This window comes from Lycium ferocissimum, chromosome 5 (assembly GCF_029784015.1).
Source record: "Lycium ferocissimum isolate CSIRO_LF1 chromosome 5, AGI_CSIRO_Lferr_CH_V1, whole genome shotgun sequence".
NCBI classification, from domain to species: Eukaryota; Viridiplantae; Streptophyta; class Magnoliopsida; order Solanales; family Solanaceae; genus Lycium; species Lycium ferocissimum.
Window position 1 is genome coordinate 14,569,209 of NC_081346.1, and position 12,582 is coordinate 14,581,790.

The 12,582-nt window shown below is 35.7% G+C and overlaps 1 protein-coding gene across 2 annotated transcripts; it reads right to left on the reverse strand.

The window, feature by feature from the left end:
- Positions 1 to 3,697: 3,697 nt before the first annotated feature.
- On the reverse strand, positions 3,698 to 12,365 carry LOC132056161 (uncharacterized). 2 transcript variants are annotated; one of them, XM_059448243.1, is made up of 9 exons: positions 12,140 to 12,365; positions 10,358 to 11,638; positions 8,351 to 8,695; positions 7,351 to 8,281; positions 6,184 to 6,463; positions 5,827 to 5,934; positions 5,465 to 5,743; positions 4,317 to 4,460; positions 3,698 to 3,889 (listed from the first exon to the last, which is right to left on the reverse strand). In XM_059448243.1, the coding sequence occupies exons 2-9, from the start codon at positions 11,577 to 11,579 to the stop codon at positions 3,701 to 3,703; spliced, it is 3,498 nt and encodes a 1,165-aa protein (XP_059304226.1). In that variant the 5' UTR covers positions 11,580 to 11,638; positions 12,140 to 12,365; the 3' UTR covers positions 3,698 to 3,700. The 2 variants fall into 2 exon arrangements, with proteins under 2 accessions (XP_059304226.1, XP_059304225.1); XM_059448242.1 differs by having other exon boundaries at positions 7,351 to 8,695.
- Positions 12,366 to 12,582: the final 217 nt, after the last annotated feature.

Consider the following 12,582-nt stretch of genomic DNA (forward strand, 5'->3'; position numbering starts at 1 on the left):
TTACTTCTTTATCCAACGACATATATATATTACAAGATCTTGAATATATATTCTCTTCTCATGTATACAAAAGTTGTACCATAAGCATTACAAATTATACACGTATGCACTTCAATTTTAATTCTCCGACACATTTATTTCCTCTGTGCACTTTTACTTGTTCACTTTTGACTTTTCACGTTCTTGCTGAATATTTATTCTCTTCTCATGTATAGACGTATGCAGTTCAATTTTAATTTTTCTACACAAATTTATTTCCTCCGTACACTTTTACTTGTTCACGTTCTTTTCTTTTCTAATATATATAAGTGCGGTGGGGGTACGAACACAGCTACCCCCGCTTGTACCAAAAGCTTTAAAAAATGTACCCGTAATGAATGCTTGTACCATAAGCTATATAAATTGTACAGCTTAACCAACTATTTTTTTATCCTACGTGGACATATGTCATTGTACTGAATATTTATTCTATCCTCATGTATGCACCTCAAATTTAATTCTCCGACACATTTATTTTCTCCGTGCACTTTTATTTGTTCGTAAATGAAGTACTCAACATTACTTTTTGAATATTTATTCTCTCCTCATGTATACACATATGCACTTTAATTTTAATTCTCTAACACATATTTATTTCTTTCGTGCACTTTTACTTATTCATAAATGAAGTACTTAACATTAAAATTGTACACGCAATGAATGCTTGTACCAAAAGCTATATTACTTGTTCATTTACAAAATCAAGATAAAATTAATTACATCTTTCCCATCTTACCAGTAGTAATAAATGTTCTTGAAAATAGCCAATTTTGATTAGAATGTATTTATTGGAGAGAGGACGAACAATAGTAATGAAAATTTGTACCAAAAGTTATATAAATTGTACATTTTAACCAATAACTTTTTTATCCCACTTGGACATATTTATTCCCTCCATGCACTTTCACTTGTCCATATTTGACTTTTCACATTCTTTAAGAATTAATAAATGAAGTATATATTTTATCATAATATCCATATTTATTGGTGTATAGTCTCGTAGCCTCAAAAAAATGATTTGAAAAATAATAATTAATGTGAAGGATAAAATAAGAAAATTAACAAAAAAATTCTTTTTTAACGTCGACAAGTAAAAAAAGTGAAGGAGGGAGTGACTTTTATCTGTTTTCCTTCTTTGTCAATACTTTACTTATTTTACTCTCCTTTCGCATTCCCCGATTATTATATCTTTCTAATTTTGATTTCTTTGTAACAATTCTTTTTATCTATAATTGTTAATATAAAAATTATAATATATTTTTTAATTAATTTAATAAAAATACTTTATTAGTTTTGCTCTTAAAAATCCAATATATACAACAATGGTTCTTATGTTTAGATCTGAACAGTTAATTAATTGAAATGAATATCAATATGTCGGTATACATATAAGATATTAAAGAATTTAAAAGAAAAAATCTAGAATCAAAATATTAATTTTCCCTCATATTCTTACTAATTTTTCTTTTCACATCGATGAACAACTTTCATTGTCATGACAATGAGACAAAAAGTCCGACTCTTCCCATCTCAAAGACTTAATTCCATCGTACGTTTTTAAATTTTAAACTCCATGTTTCAAAATATTAATTTTCCCTCATATTCTTACTAATTTTCTTTTTCATATCGATGAACAACTTTCATTTCATGACAATGAGAAAAAAGTCCGACTCTTTCCATCTCAAAAACTTAATTCCATCATATGTTTTTAAATTTTAAACTCCATTTTTTAATTATACCTAAAGTGATGGTACACAAAATACATTTTGTATGTCTTGCTATATATAATAACAATTAGAATGTTTTTAAAAGTTATTTTCAAAATACAAACCTTAAAGACTGGCTAATTAAAGTGAATAGACATGTTCGGCCCGTGCATCGCACGGGCATGTATTGCTAGTGTACAAATAAACCCCTATAAGAAGGATGTCCCGGGAGGAATGACGGTGAATATTAGGGAAACCCATCGGCCAACTAATTTGCCAAATATGGCCCAAGTATACACTTCGTATGTATATATATGGTAATGTATTTTTAGTACTCCCTTTGTTCTAATTTAAGTGTAGTGTATCTTTCTATATTTAGTAAGTTTTCCAATCCCAAAGGAAATTTAAGACCACAAAATTTAAAAGACTCCACATATCTTTTATTTAAGACCACATGATTCAAAAGCCTCCTTTTATTTCTTAAACTCCTTGCTCAGTCAAACTAAGACACTTAAATTGGGACGGAGGAAGTACTATCAATCATAAACTACCTATACACTAAGTACATATTTTATAAACTAGATGAATGCTTGAAAGTGCGGCCTTAGAACTACTAACCTTGCAGTCTTTGTCTGGCGCGCAGAAATTTGTCTTTTTTTTTTTAGATGGCCGAATGATATTTGACTATAATTTTCCCTAAATATTAACCCGCACTTTATGTGAGTCAGCTGCTTCTGTAAGTGTTTACAAATATATTTTTAGTTTTATATCTTTCTTAAAAGAAATCTTTATTTTGTGCATATAATATCTGCAAATAGCGCACCAAAAAAAGATTATATAATTACTTTCTTCTATTCAAATCGTAAAAGGCAATATTTCCTTGTCGTAAATTTTTTTTTTTTTTTTTTCGCTGTTGTTTGCAAATGACGGAAGTATAGTTCATCTTTTCTCCTCTTCAATCAATGTTATCTAATTTCGCTTGGACCTCGACTTTTTCAGTATTATTATGCTGGTAACGTTTCTAACAATGTCTATTTGACCTCGAAGTGATAGATACACATTTGCTTACCTTAAACTTGTTAATACAGTAGTCGTACTTATTAAAGATTATTCTTAGCAACTTTCAAGAAACATCTATCAGATAAATATGCATTACTTCTTGTTCAGTAAGCGTGTGAACTTCGTCAAGATTTAACTCGATACTCGATAGCAAATTCAGTAGTATGACCTGTTTTTAGAACTCATTGTGTTTCATTTTTATTGAAGCAACTGCAACATAAATTTCAGCCCTTTGAAATGTTGGCCCGAACAAAAGAAAAGGTTATCAAGAATTAATAACTAAACTCGTGGACAGAAATTCTTGGTTGCAACTCATGTCACCACTGTACAGATTTGCCTTGTGTAATGGATCTTTTCAAAGAGAGTAATGGCTCGTGAGAGATGATCAAATATTACCATTCTTAGCACAAGTTACAGACGCAGTGACATAGCGCCCGGGGGGGGGGGGGGGGGGGGGGCAGGCATTGGACTAGAGAACTCGCGAAAAGATTTCATCAAGTGGAATTTTGCATTATGACCATCGATGAAAATGTCAGATATGAAAATATATGTTTCTGATCTTCCTTCATTTTGATACATTGCTGCAACTGAGGGAAGGCAATCAAAATTGGATAAACAGCTACTTCACAAGCTATCACTAACACCTAAAAGAATCAACACACATCATGTACAAACCAGCATGCATCCCCTTCCATCAAACAAGACAGAACCCTAATGTTACATAACATTTGCAAGACTACATTCTCAGTTGGGTTAAAATAGAAATACAGCTCAGTGATATGGAAGGAAATGCGGACCACCTTGAAGATATCCTTCCCATGTCATCACTGGAGCATCCAAATTGGAGCAATTGCAGAACTTCCGCAGGTTAAAATGCCAAAGAAATCTCACACAACTCAAGATGATATTGGCTCGTATGGATATGACAGCCACGGATGCTTTAAAGCGTCCGAGGCAGATGGACGCTTCTTTGGGTTTACTTCAAGGAGATGGGCCACAAAATCAATGAATCCTTGATCCCCCATTGGTAACCGATGCCTCAAGGATGTCTTTTTGGGTATCAAGTATTCCAATCTGTTTGTTTCCTGAAAAAAAAATATGAATGCAATACATAATCAAGAATGGATATTAGCAAACAGCAGACAGATAGAGCAACATTAACATTCAGAGCAAGTCAACAACAGAGAACACATAAGTGGTGCCCTCTAATAATGGGAGTCTTTTGTATAATTTCACCATTCACCGACTCATTAAGAGAATAAAGAATCTGAGAAACAATCGCCTCTCTGAGAGATTAATATATATTGTCCCTGATTTTATCTATCTTATCATCAAGTCAACTTGTGGCAAGAGAAAAAATTTGCCTCAAAGAAAACAAAAAGTATTGATCTTGTGAAGCCGAGTTGTCAGAGAGGATACAAGACATAGTAAATAGCAGAAGCGCAACTCCCCCACCACCACCACCACCACACACACCCAAAAAAAAAAAAAAAAAACAGAGAGGAAATTTACCTGATTTCGTTCATACAGCATGTGATTTTTGGTGAAATACTTATAAGTATCTCGTCCTTTGACGAGCAAATCTTGGTCAATGGGACCTATAATACCGATCACCCTACCGAGTAATGTGGCAGGAGAGTCATTTTGAAAAAGTACCTGCACATGAAAAGGAAGTCTTCAATTCACACTTGAGCAATATTGGAATCAGAACATTACAATAAAGTAACCTGTATGGGTTTTTTATTTTATTTTTATTTTTATTTTTTGGATAAGTAACCTGTATGCATTGTATGAGCATCAAATCAAACAAGTATTCATAACAAGCACACTTGAAGACTGAAAGCTTCATTTCCGAAAGCATATTGGCGACGGCTGAATGAGCTGTCAGTTAACTATTGGTCATTAGCTTTTTGCTTTGCCTTTACTTGTGTTTTGTCAACTGGATAGTGCATATTAGTCCTCAACAAGGATTGGCTCTCAGCACACTGCCATGTGTCAACAGCACTGTAGTATCATAAAACTAAGGTTATTTGACTATTCCTGCCTGTCAAACTATATGCAAATTTTCTAATTGTCACCAATATTCCAAGTCTACCAGAGAATATATACTTGTATGAAATATAAGTTCATGACAGATGAGTTGTCTCCACGTAATTAGCACAAACCATGCCACTTTAATAGGTTTGCTTCATCCAATTCCACTTAAAAGAATGTCACCCAGCAGGCAAAACAATGTCAATTTTTAAAGCTACAGTACATGCATAGCATGTACAACTGGTGTAGTAAAACATAGAGATGGATACAGATTTTTTCTTTAAAATGGAATTTGACAAAATACATTAGAAAAAAGGGTCTTTTCACGCCACCAGAAACGTTCTTAGACACTAGGATTACACGACAGAGGATATTGAGGCTTCCAAAAGTTTGGCTGCCAATTCTAACACCATGACACCGTAATGTATCCCAATTCTCAGAAATCACCTCTCCAGTCTCTTGAAAAAATTCAAGGAAAGGGAAAGAGATAAAAATAAAAAGGGATTAAATACTTTAGGAACTACCATAGTGCCTGGTATGACAGGCGAAAGATCCCTAACATCAGAATCATACTTTCACAAGTTATAAAGAGGTAATAATCACAAAATGCATAAAAAAGAACCTACATTTCCGGTGCAAAGTTCTGCTAGGATGCAGCCAAGTGACCAGACATCGATCTTTTTATCATACGGAAGTCCCAAAATAACTTCAGGTGCACGGTAGGATCTGGATTGGACATAAGAACAAAGATGATCTGTTTCAAAACAACTGCTTCCCAGATCAATCACCTTCACTTCACATCTACTGTAGCTTTTCACCAATATGTTCTCAGGCTTCAAGTCACAATGTATAAGCCCAAGCCGATGCAAAAACTGAAGAGCCTCCAAACACTGAATAGTGATTGACTGCATAAGATATTCATATTGAAGTCAGAAGAGAAGCATCGCTGATGACATAAAATCTTTATGGATATAGCCATGCAACAAACCTGCAGTCTTGGCATGGTAAAGTAGACTTCTCCTCCAGATTCTCTATTAAATTTATGGAACTCATAAAGATTTGCCTTAAGGAGTTCGCATACAATTAACAAATGCTCCTGATAACAAACACAAGGATCAGCAGTGAATAGCATTCACAGTCCAAAAGCTTCTTCAGCATATCATTCAAAATGTACATAAGGAGTTTCCTTAGTTATATGTTTTTGCTTTCAAAACAGATAAGACAGTGGCACGGCATAGACCACAGAGTTGATGGAACTTAGCATTTAGAAGGAATTCCGATAATAGGGAATGAAGTATTAGTTTAATGGAAAAAAAAAAAAAAAAAACTAAGAATTTTCACTTACTCGATAATAGAAGTAATCATACAACCGAAGTAAATGGTACTTGTCAGCGGGATCATGCTTGTTGACATACTTGAGAAGCTTTATTTCATCAAGGCTCTGGTCAAAGAAATCTTTGTTGTTCTTTATGATCTTTACACAAACATCCATGCCAGTGTGAAGGTCGTGAGCTTGGATAGCTTTGCTAAATGCAGCAGATCCAAGATACTCAGTAACTTGATATCGCCCAGCTAAAACTGAATTTAAAACAACATGGAAATTCTTGTCCTCCTCAAAGCCAGTTCTGATCCAAAAAATAAATCCAATTAACAAAATATGTCAAGTCTAAACATTAAAACTAGGGCATATATAAGTTAAGCTCCAGTCTAAGCTCTAAATTAAGCTATCTTCCTTCAAAGAAGAATACATGAATACATAGACATATGCACACACACACATGCACATAAGCTACATCTTCAGAGCAATATATGATGTTAAATTTACTTCTTTGTTCTTCTGCTTATCAATAAGTTTGATTCATATAAATAAAGATATATAAAATTCATGTGCACTGATTTTGCATAAACAAGGTCCAACCAGAATTTCAACTATCAAAAGGGAAAATGTAACCATGGGTACACCTTCCCCTGAAGGACCAGTTGCCTATTTCCGAAGAAAAGCCCCAGCTAGTGACCTTAGATATCATGCCTGCATTCACCCTAGGGGTTGATTCCACTGCTTCAGCAATGGTGCTAAGCTCAGATGTCCACAAAATCAAGCGAATGGTTCCTCAACTGTTCTTTGTTCTATACATAGAGCTCAAGATTTGTAGGTAGAAACTTTCTCAAAAAAAAAAAAAGATTTGTAGGTAGAAACTATCCCTCGAGCTGTGGACAAGTTTTCCATTTACTTGGTACATCTTCAATTCTGCCACACCGTGCTTGTTTCAAAAGTATACAGTTAACTGTATCTGCCTTATTAAAATGTAAGTTTATAGATAGAAAACCAGCATATTTTGTTTTTATTAGTTAGATAAAAAGCCAGCTACGCATATTGAAAAATGAAGATTCACGTAGAAAATAATTAGCTGTTTCCTCTGACTAGGACAATCGCAAAGAAAATGTATTAAAATCAGCTAAAGTGAATTATGTCCGCTCTGATTCATAATAGCCAATAGAATATTGAACATGCCTGTTTTTCCTATGCACAATCTTAAGATCAAAGGTTTCAAATTCCTCCTCCTGTGCCTTGATCTGCCTTACTTGCTCCTGCACTGCTGTTGCTTCTTCATCCTCCAGTGACGCCCCTACATCTTCTTCTCTTGCACTGGCTAGTTTTGTCTCCTCTTCTTTCTTCACATGCTCCCGTTCAGCATAGCCATAGTTTGAAAGAGAAGAAGGGCTAGAATTTTCTGATCCTGCGGCATTTGCATGGCTTTCATCTCTTGAGCTCTTGACAGGTGAAGACTCACTGCTTTTGCGCCTCCATGGAGCAAGCATGTCATCATTTGCCATAGAATCATCAGCTTCATCACTGACAACAGTGTTGCACTTGTTTGACCATAAAGACTTACTCGAGCTTGTTTGAACTAACTCTCCATCTCTGGGAGGGGGAAATGAGAATCCTCCATCCAAATGATTCCTTTTCTGCACAAAACTTCCTTTGTCAGCCCCAGTAACAAACTTGTCAGAACTACGTTTAGCTGCTTTCTTTTCTCTCTTTGATTTCTCTGAATAAGGCTTATCTGAAATGGGTGGTAGGTGCCTGGACCCACCAATACTGGTATCATGATCATGGAAGTACTCTACGTCCCCCTCACTACTCCCTCCAACCAAACTTTCACGCACTTCGCTTCCAAAATCAGCAGTGTCACTGTTAATCCCCACACCAATAGACCGAACTGAACCGTGCTGATCATCGTCCATGCAAGTATCATCCTGCCGAGGCCTTCCACACTCATTCAGGACTTTAACATCCCCCAACATGAGTTCATTTGTTTGAGTAACAAAGCCCCGCCAAACTGGCTCTGCACGCATCAAATTTAGTTCTTCTTCATCCATCAACTGTCCATCATATTGGGCAATCAACTCACTCTCATCAGTTCTCCTGTACATTTCAGATACTGACAACCCTATGTGATCATCTGCAGGCCTAACTGGATCAACATTTTTTGATTGGAAATATCGCTCACCTGAGAAGCAGGAATCTTCTTCTGCAAAAGACTGCTCATCATCTTCTTCTCGGCTTTGCCCTCTTTGAGGATCTGGAACACTCCCATGCCCTGTTCCCTTCTCATTATCACTGGGATAATCAATTTCATGAGCTAAAAACCACGCCTCATCTTCAATAGGTTGTCTTGTGTAGCCGACATCATCATCGTCATCATACTCATCGGAGTCCCAATATTCATTGGGGTAATCAATAGATTCACTCAGTCCATCACCAATTGTTGCAAAACCAGAAACCAGATCAGAAGTGTCCTCAGCAATGCCTTGACTTACAGACAGCCAACTACCTCCTGCAGGCCTTTTTCCACCTGCATTCAGTAAAAGCAATGATGATTACTGCACAAGCCTTGAAAAGTGTATACACACACACACACACACACATACAAAAGTACAAGAAGCACTAAAGACAAGTATAATGATTTGATGAATCATAAGGTCAAGACAATTCCAGAAACTACCTAAACCGAAATATGATAAGAGTGACAACCAATGGTCTATGCACATTGAACAAGTTATATCTAGAAGCTCCCTCTATATTGTTTTTATTTGAGGAAATCCATAAAAGAACAGGATTTAGGACTACACATACAATGCATAACCAGCAGAAATCTTGAATCTAACATCTTTTTATCAAGTGTACTATATGAACTATGAGACCATGCAGAGTTGTACATTCATAATGGTAAAAAAATCAAAAGTTCAAAATGTCATGTCCGTGGAGGTAATAATAGTAGGGAGCCGATCTGATTGCGTTATTCAACAAGGAAAACCATAGTAAAATTGATACAATTATAAGAAAGAAATTATGCCACAGAAAAGAGAAAGTTGAAGACATGCAAAGAGTATGAGCTCATGGTCCAAGATTTCCTTAATACTGAATAGCATTTTGTGACTCCGAAGAAGATTTCTCCTTGTATAAAATTATTTTCTATGGACAAGAGGATCCACAATTCTTTGTTGATCCGATAAACCTCGATCCATACTTAGCCCCCGTTTGGCCATAAGAATTATTCACTTTATTCCGGAAATTTTTTTCACTTTTTTCCGGAATCAGCGTTTGGCCATGAGAATTCCGAATACAACTTGAAGTTGTATTCCGGAATACCAAAAACTCAAAAAACTTGTTTTTCAAAAAAATTCACCTTTTTCCAACTACATTTCACCAAAAACTACAATTTCAAAAACTATGGCCAAACCCAACTTCAACTCCAACTCCAAAATTTCAAAAAAAAGTGAATTTTTTTTTTTGGTATCTATGGACAAACGGGGCCTTAGAATGTCTCAAGAAAACACACACCAGTTCGCAAATATTTTGAGCATTTTCCACTCCACCAGATCAGAAGCAAAAAATCTGAGTTTAAACAAGAATTATCTTGTAGCATAATATCCTTATGAAATCCCCAAGCAGGCTGCATTTCACCAAAAGCCCCCTTCTCAAACAGCAATCATAGGATACTCTGGTATAATAGGAGAATAAGTAAGCATCCCAGGAACATAGTAACATTTATCTTGTGTACAATCCTAGAATACACTGGTTAGAGACAGTGATCAGCTATCAAATATATCTGGATTGACCACTTGTTATGCAAAGTTTACCCCTCTAAACTGCATTTTCTTTTTCTTTGATAGTTCTTGTAGCCATATTTTTATTACTTCACATGATTTCTGAGATTATAAATTTCCAGTCCAAGAAATTCAGGTGCCATCTGTCATCTCTTCTATATTAAAGATATTGATTTCCATTTTATTCATTTATCCCAAGACTCTGACAAGCTATGATTTCAGCAAAGCTAATGAGAACCGCCACATTTGGGAAAATAATGCCAACGGGACTGTATACAAATCAATTACAGAAGCCAACATGCTCCAGAACAGGGTAACATCGAGGTTAAAGTGGACTGAATGCAACAGGCAAGATTTATTTTCCTCTAAAACTACAAGCTTAAAGTTGTTCAATTAAAGAAGTAAACCTGAACTGGTAAGATCTTGTCCAATAGGAACATCAAGAAATGAACCTATGAAATAATTGTCAGCATTAGTAATCTTTGAGGCGGGTCCATCTCGTTCAAACTTTTCCTCCCAAGGGATACTGAACGACTTCTCTTCTGACTTCAATCTAACAGGTGGCAACCTAGGGAATCCTTCTTTCTGGCTTTCAGAAACAAATGAAAAGCCTAGGCCGCTGAATTCTTTTGGTTCACTTCCGTGTGTCTTCCCAAGATACAGAGCTCTTCCCACCTCATCCACTTGTTCTTTTATTGCTGCCCTAACATCACTAACCTCTGTTTTTCGTTTTCCTTCTTTCCTGTCAGTACTACCAATGTCATGATCATAACTTGTCGAGACATCTCCTTTGGAAAACGGGAAAACAGTTTTAACTGTACAGTCTCTCCAAGGCTCAGATGAAGGGTGTATGAATTCATCACTTTTAGACCAAGGGTTATTAATTACTACATCTTTGGAGCATGCCCCACTTAGCTTAATTTGTTGATCAACCTCCTTGAGCTCAATATTTCGACCACTATCATGCTTTGTTTCTACAGTGTCTTTGCTAGTACTTCCAGGCCAAGAAGTTCTCTTTTCACCAGAAAAACTGACATCTTCCTCACATTTTGCATGAGCCTTACCACTATCAAAGACCTCAGAAGAATTTAACTTTGATTTCCCAGAGTTCACCAAACTTAAGAGGTCAATGGTACCAGTAGCTCCACCGTCATGCTGATAAGTAACCGGACCGTTACCAGGAGTGTATTTCCACGAATACAGATCAACAGTATCCTCCGAACTGTTGGCAAAACTGAAGTTTTTGTCACTTGTCCCAACAGATTCATTAACTTTCTTCTGCTCCTGGACATTTTTCCAGTTGCAGTCTGAGCCATTTCTCCCGGTACCACATTCTATCTCCTTAATAATAAGCTCCTTTGATATTTCACCGCTGCTCCTTGAACTTGTCTCCTTGTAAACATCCTCACTATTCTGAAAAGTTGTCCCCGGAGTCTCTGTCGTTGCTTTACCCCTATTTGCTCCTTCTGTTGATTGACTCAACTCTTTATCCTCAATCGTAAGCTTCTGAAGAACTCCATTCAGATCAGGATGATTATTCAGCTCCCCCCGCAAAGCGGCCTCGGCCCTTGTAAATTTATTTTTCCGTAAAAATTCCAGTATTACATCTACTGACGCCGGGTTCGCCATTTATATTAACGGTGAACTAAGAGTTTTATTCTACTACTATAATGAATAATCCACCATACCTGAAAAATAGAACAAACAAAGAGCAATTAACAGAAAATGCAATGCCAAAAGTTCCAAACTAAGCATTAATTCAAAATTTGAACAGGAAAACAAAAACTGTAGGCAAAAGTTGAGCCTAAGTAGAAACAAGTATAAGAAGAGTAAAGGCTGAATGAATGTTTGTTGCGGATCACAATGAAAAAAATCAAAACTTTAACCAATAAATCATCTCAAAAATTGAACCTTTATTTTATTTTTTTTATTTTTTGAGAAAGGTAATAACTATCTCAAAAATTGAACTTTTTTTCTAGGGATTTCCGCATTTTATGGGCGACTAAATACCAAAACCCTAGCTAGATTTCCCACCTTCCGATTCAAAGATCTCCACTTTTTCCAAACCCTAGAAAGCAGCACCCACTAACAATTACCATAATAAAAAAATAAAAAACAAAGAGCTAAAAACAGCAAGAAATTTCAAAAATCTAAAGAGAAAAAAGAAATGAGTGAAAATGCGAACTCACAGATCGAAAGTGAAGGATACGACACAATTGAATCCATCACCACCATACACAAAACAAGAAAACTCAGAATACTTGGTAAACAAACATGAAATATTAACGTTTAACTTCACACCAAGCTGGATAGTGATGTTTCCCTTCACAATACAAACAAATGGAAAGCGTTTCGATTTTGAATTTTTTTATTTTTTTCCGCTTCTCTTGTGATTTGTGACTCCTTGTTCCCTGTTTGGGTTTGGGTTTGGGTTTGGGTTTGGATTTGGTTTAAGTTTCTCTTTCGCTTGGCCTGCAAACATTATGGGGTCATATTTCGGTTGTCCAATTATAATAATTAATATATTTTACAAAATTAATTGGTCTTTTACTGGTATGGGTGTAAATTAACTGCTAGCCGTTGGTTTATTTTTGTTTTTTTATTATTAGGTGTTCGGGATGTTTTGAGATCC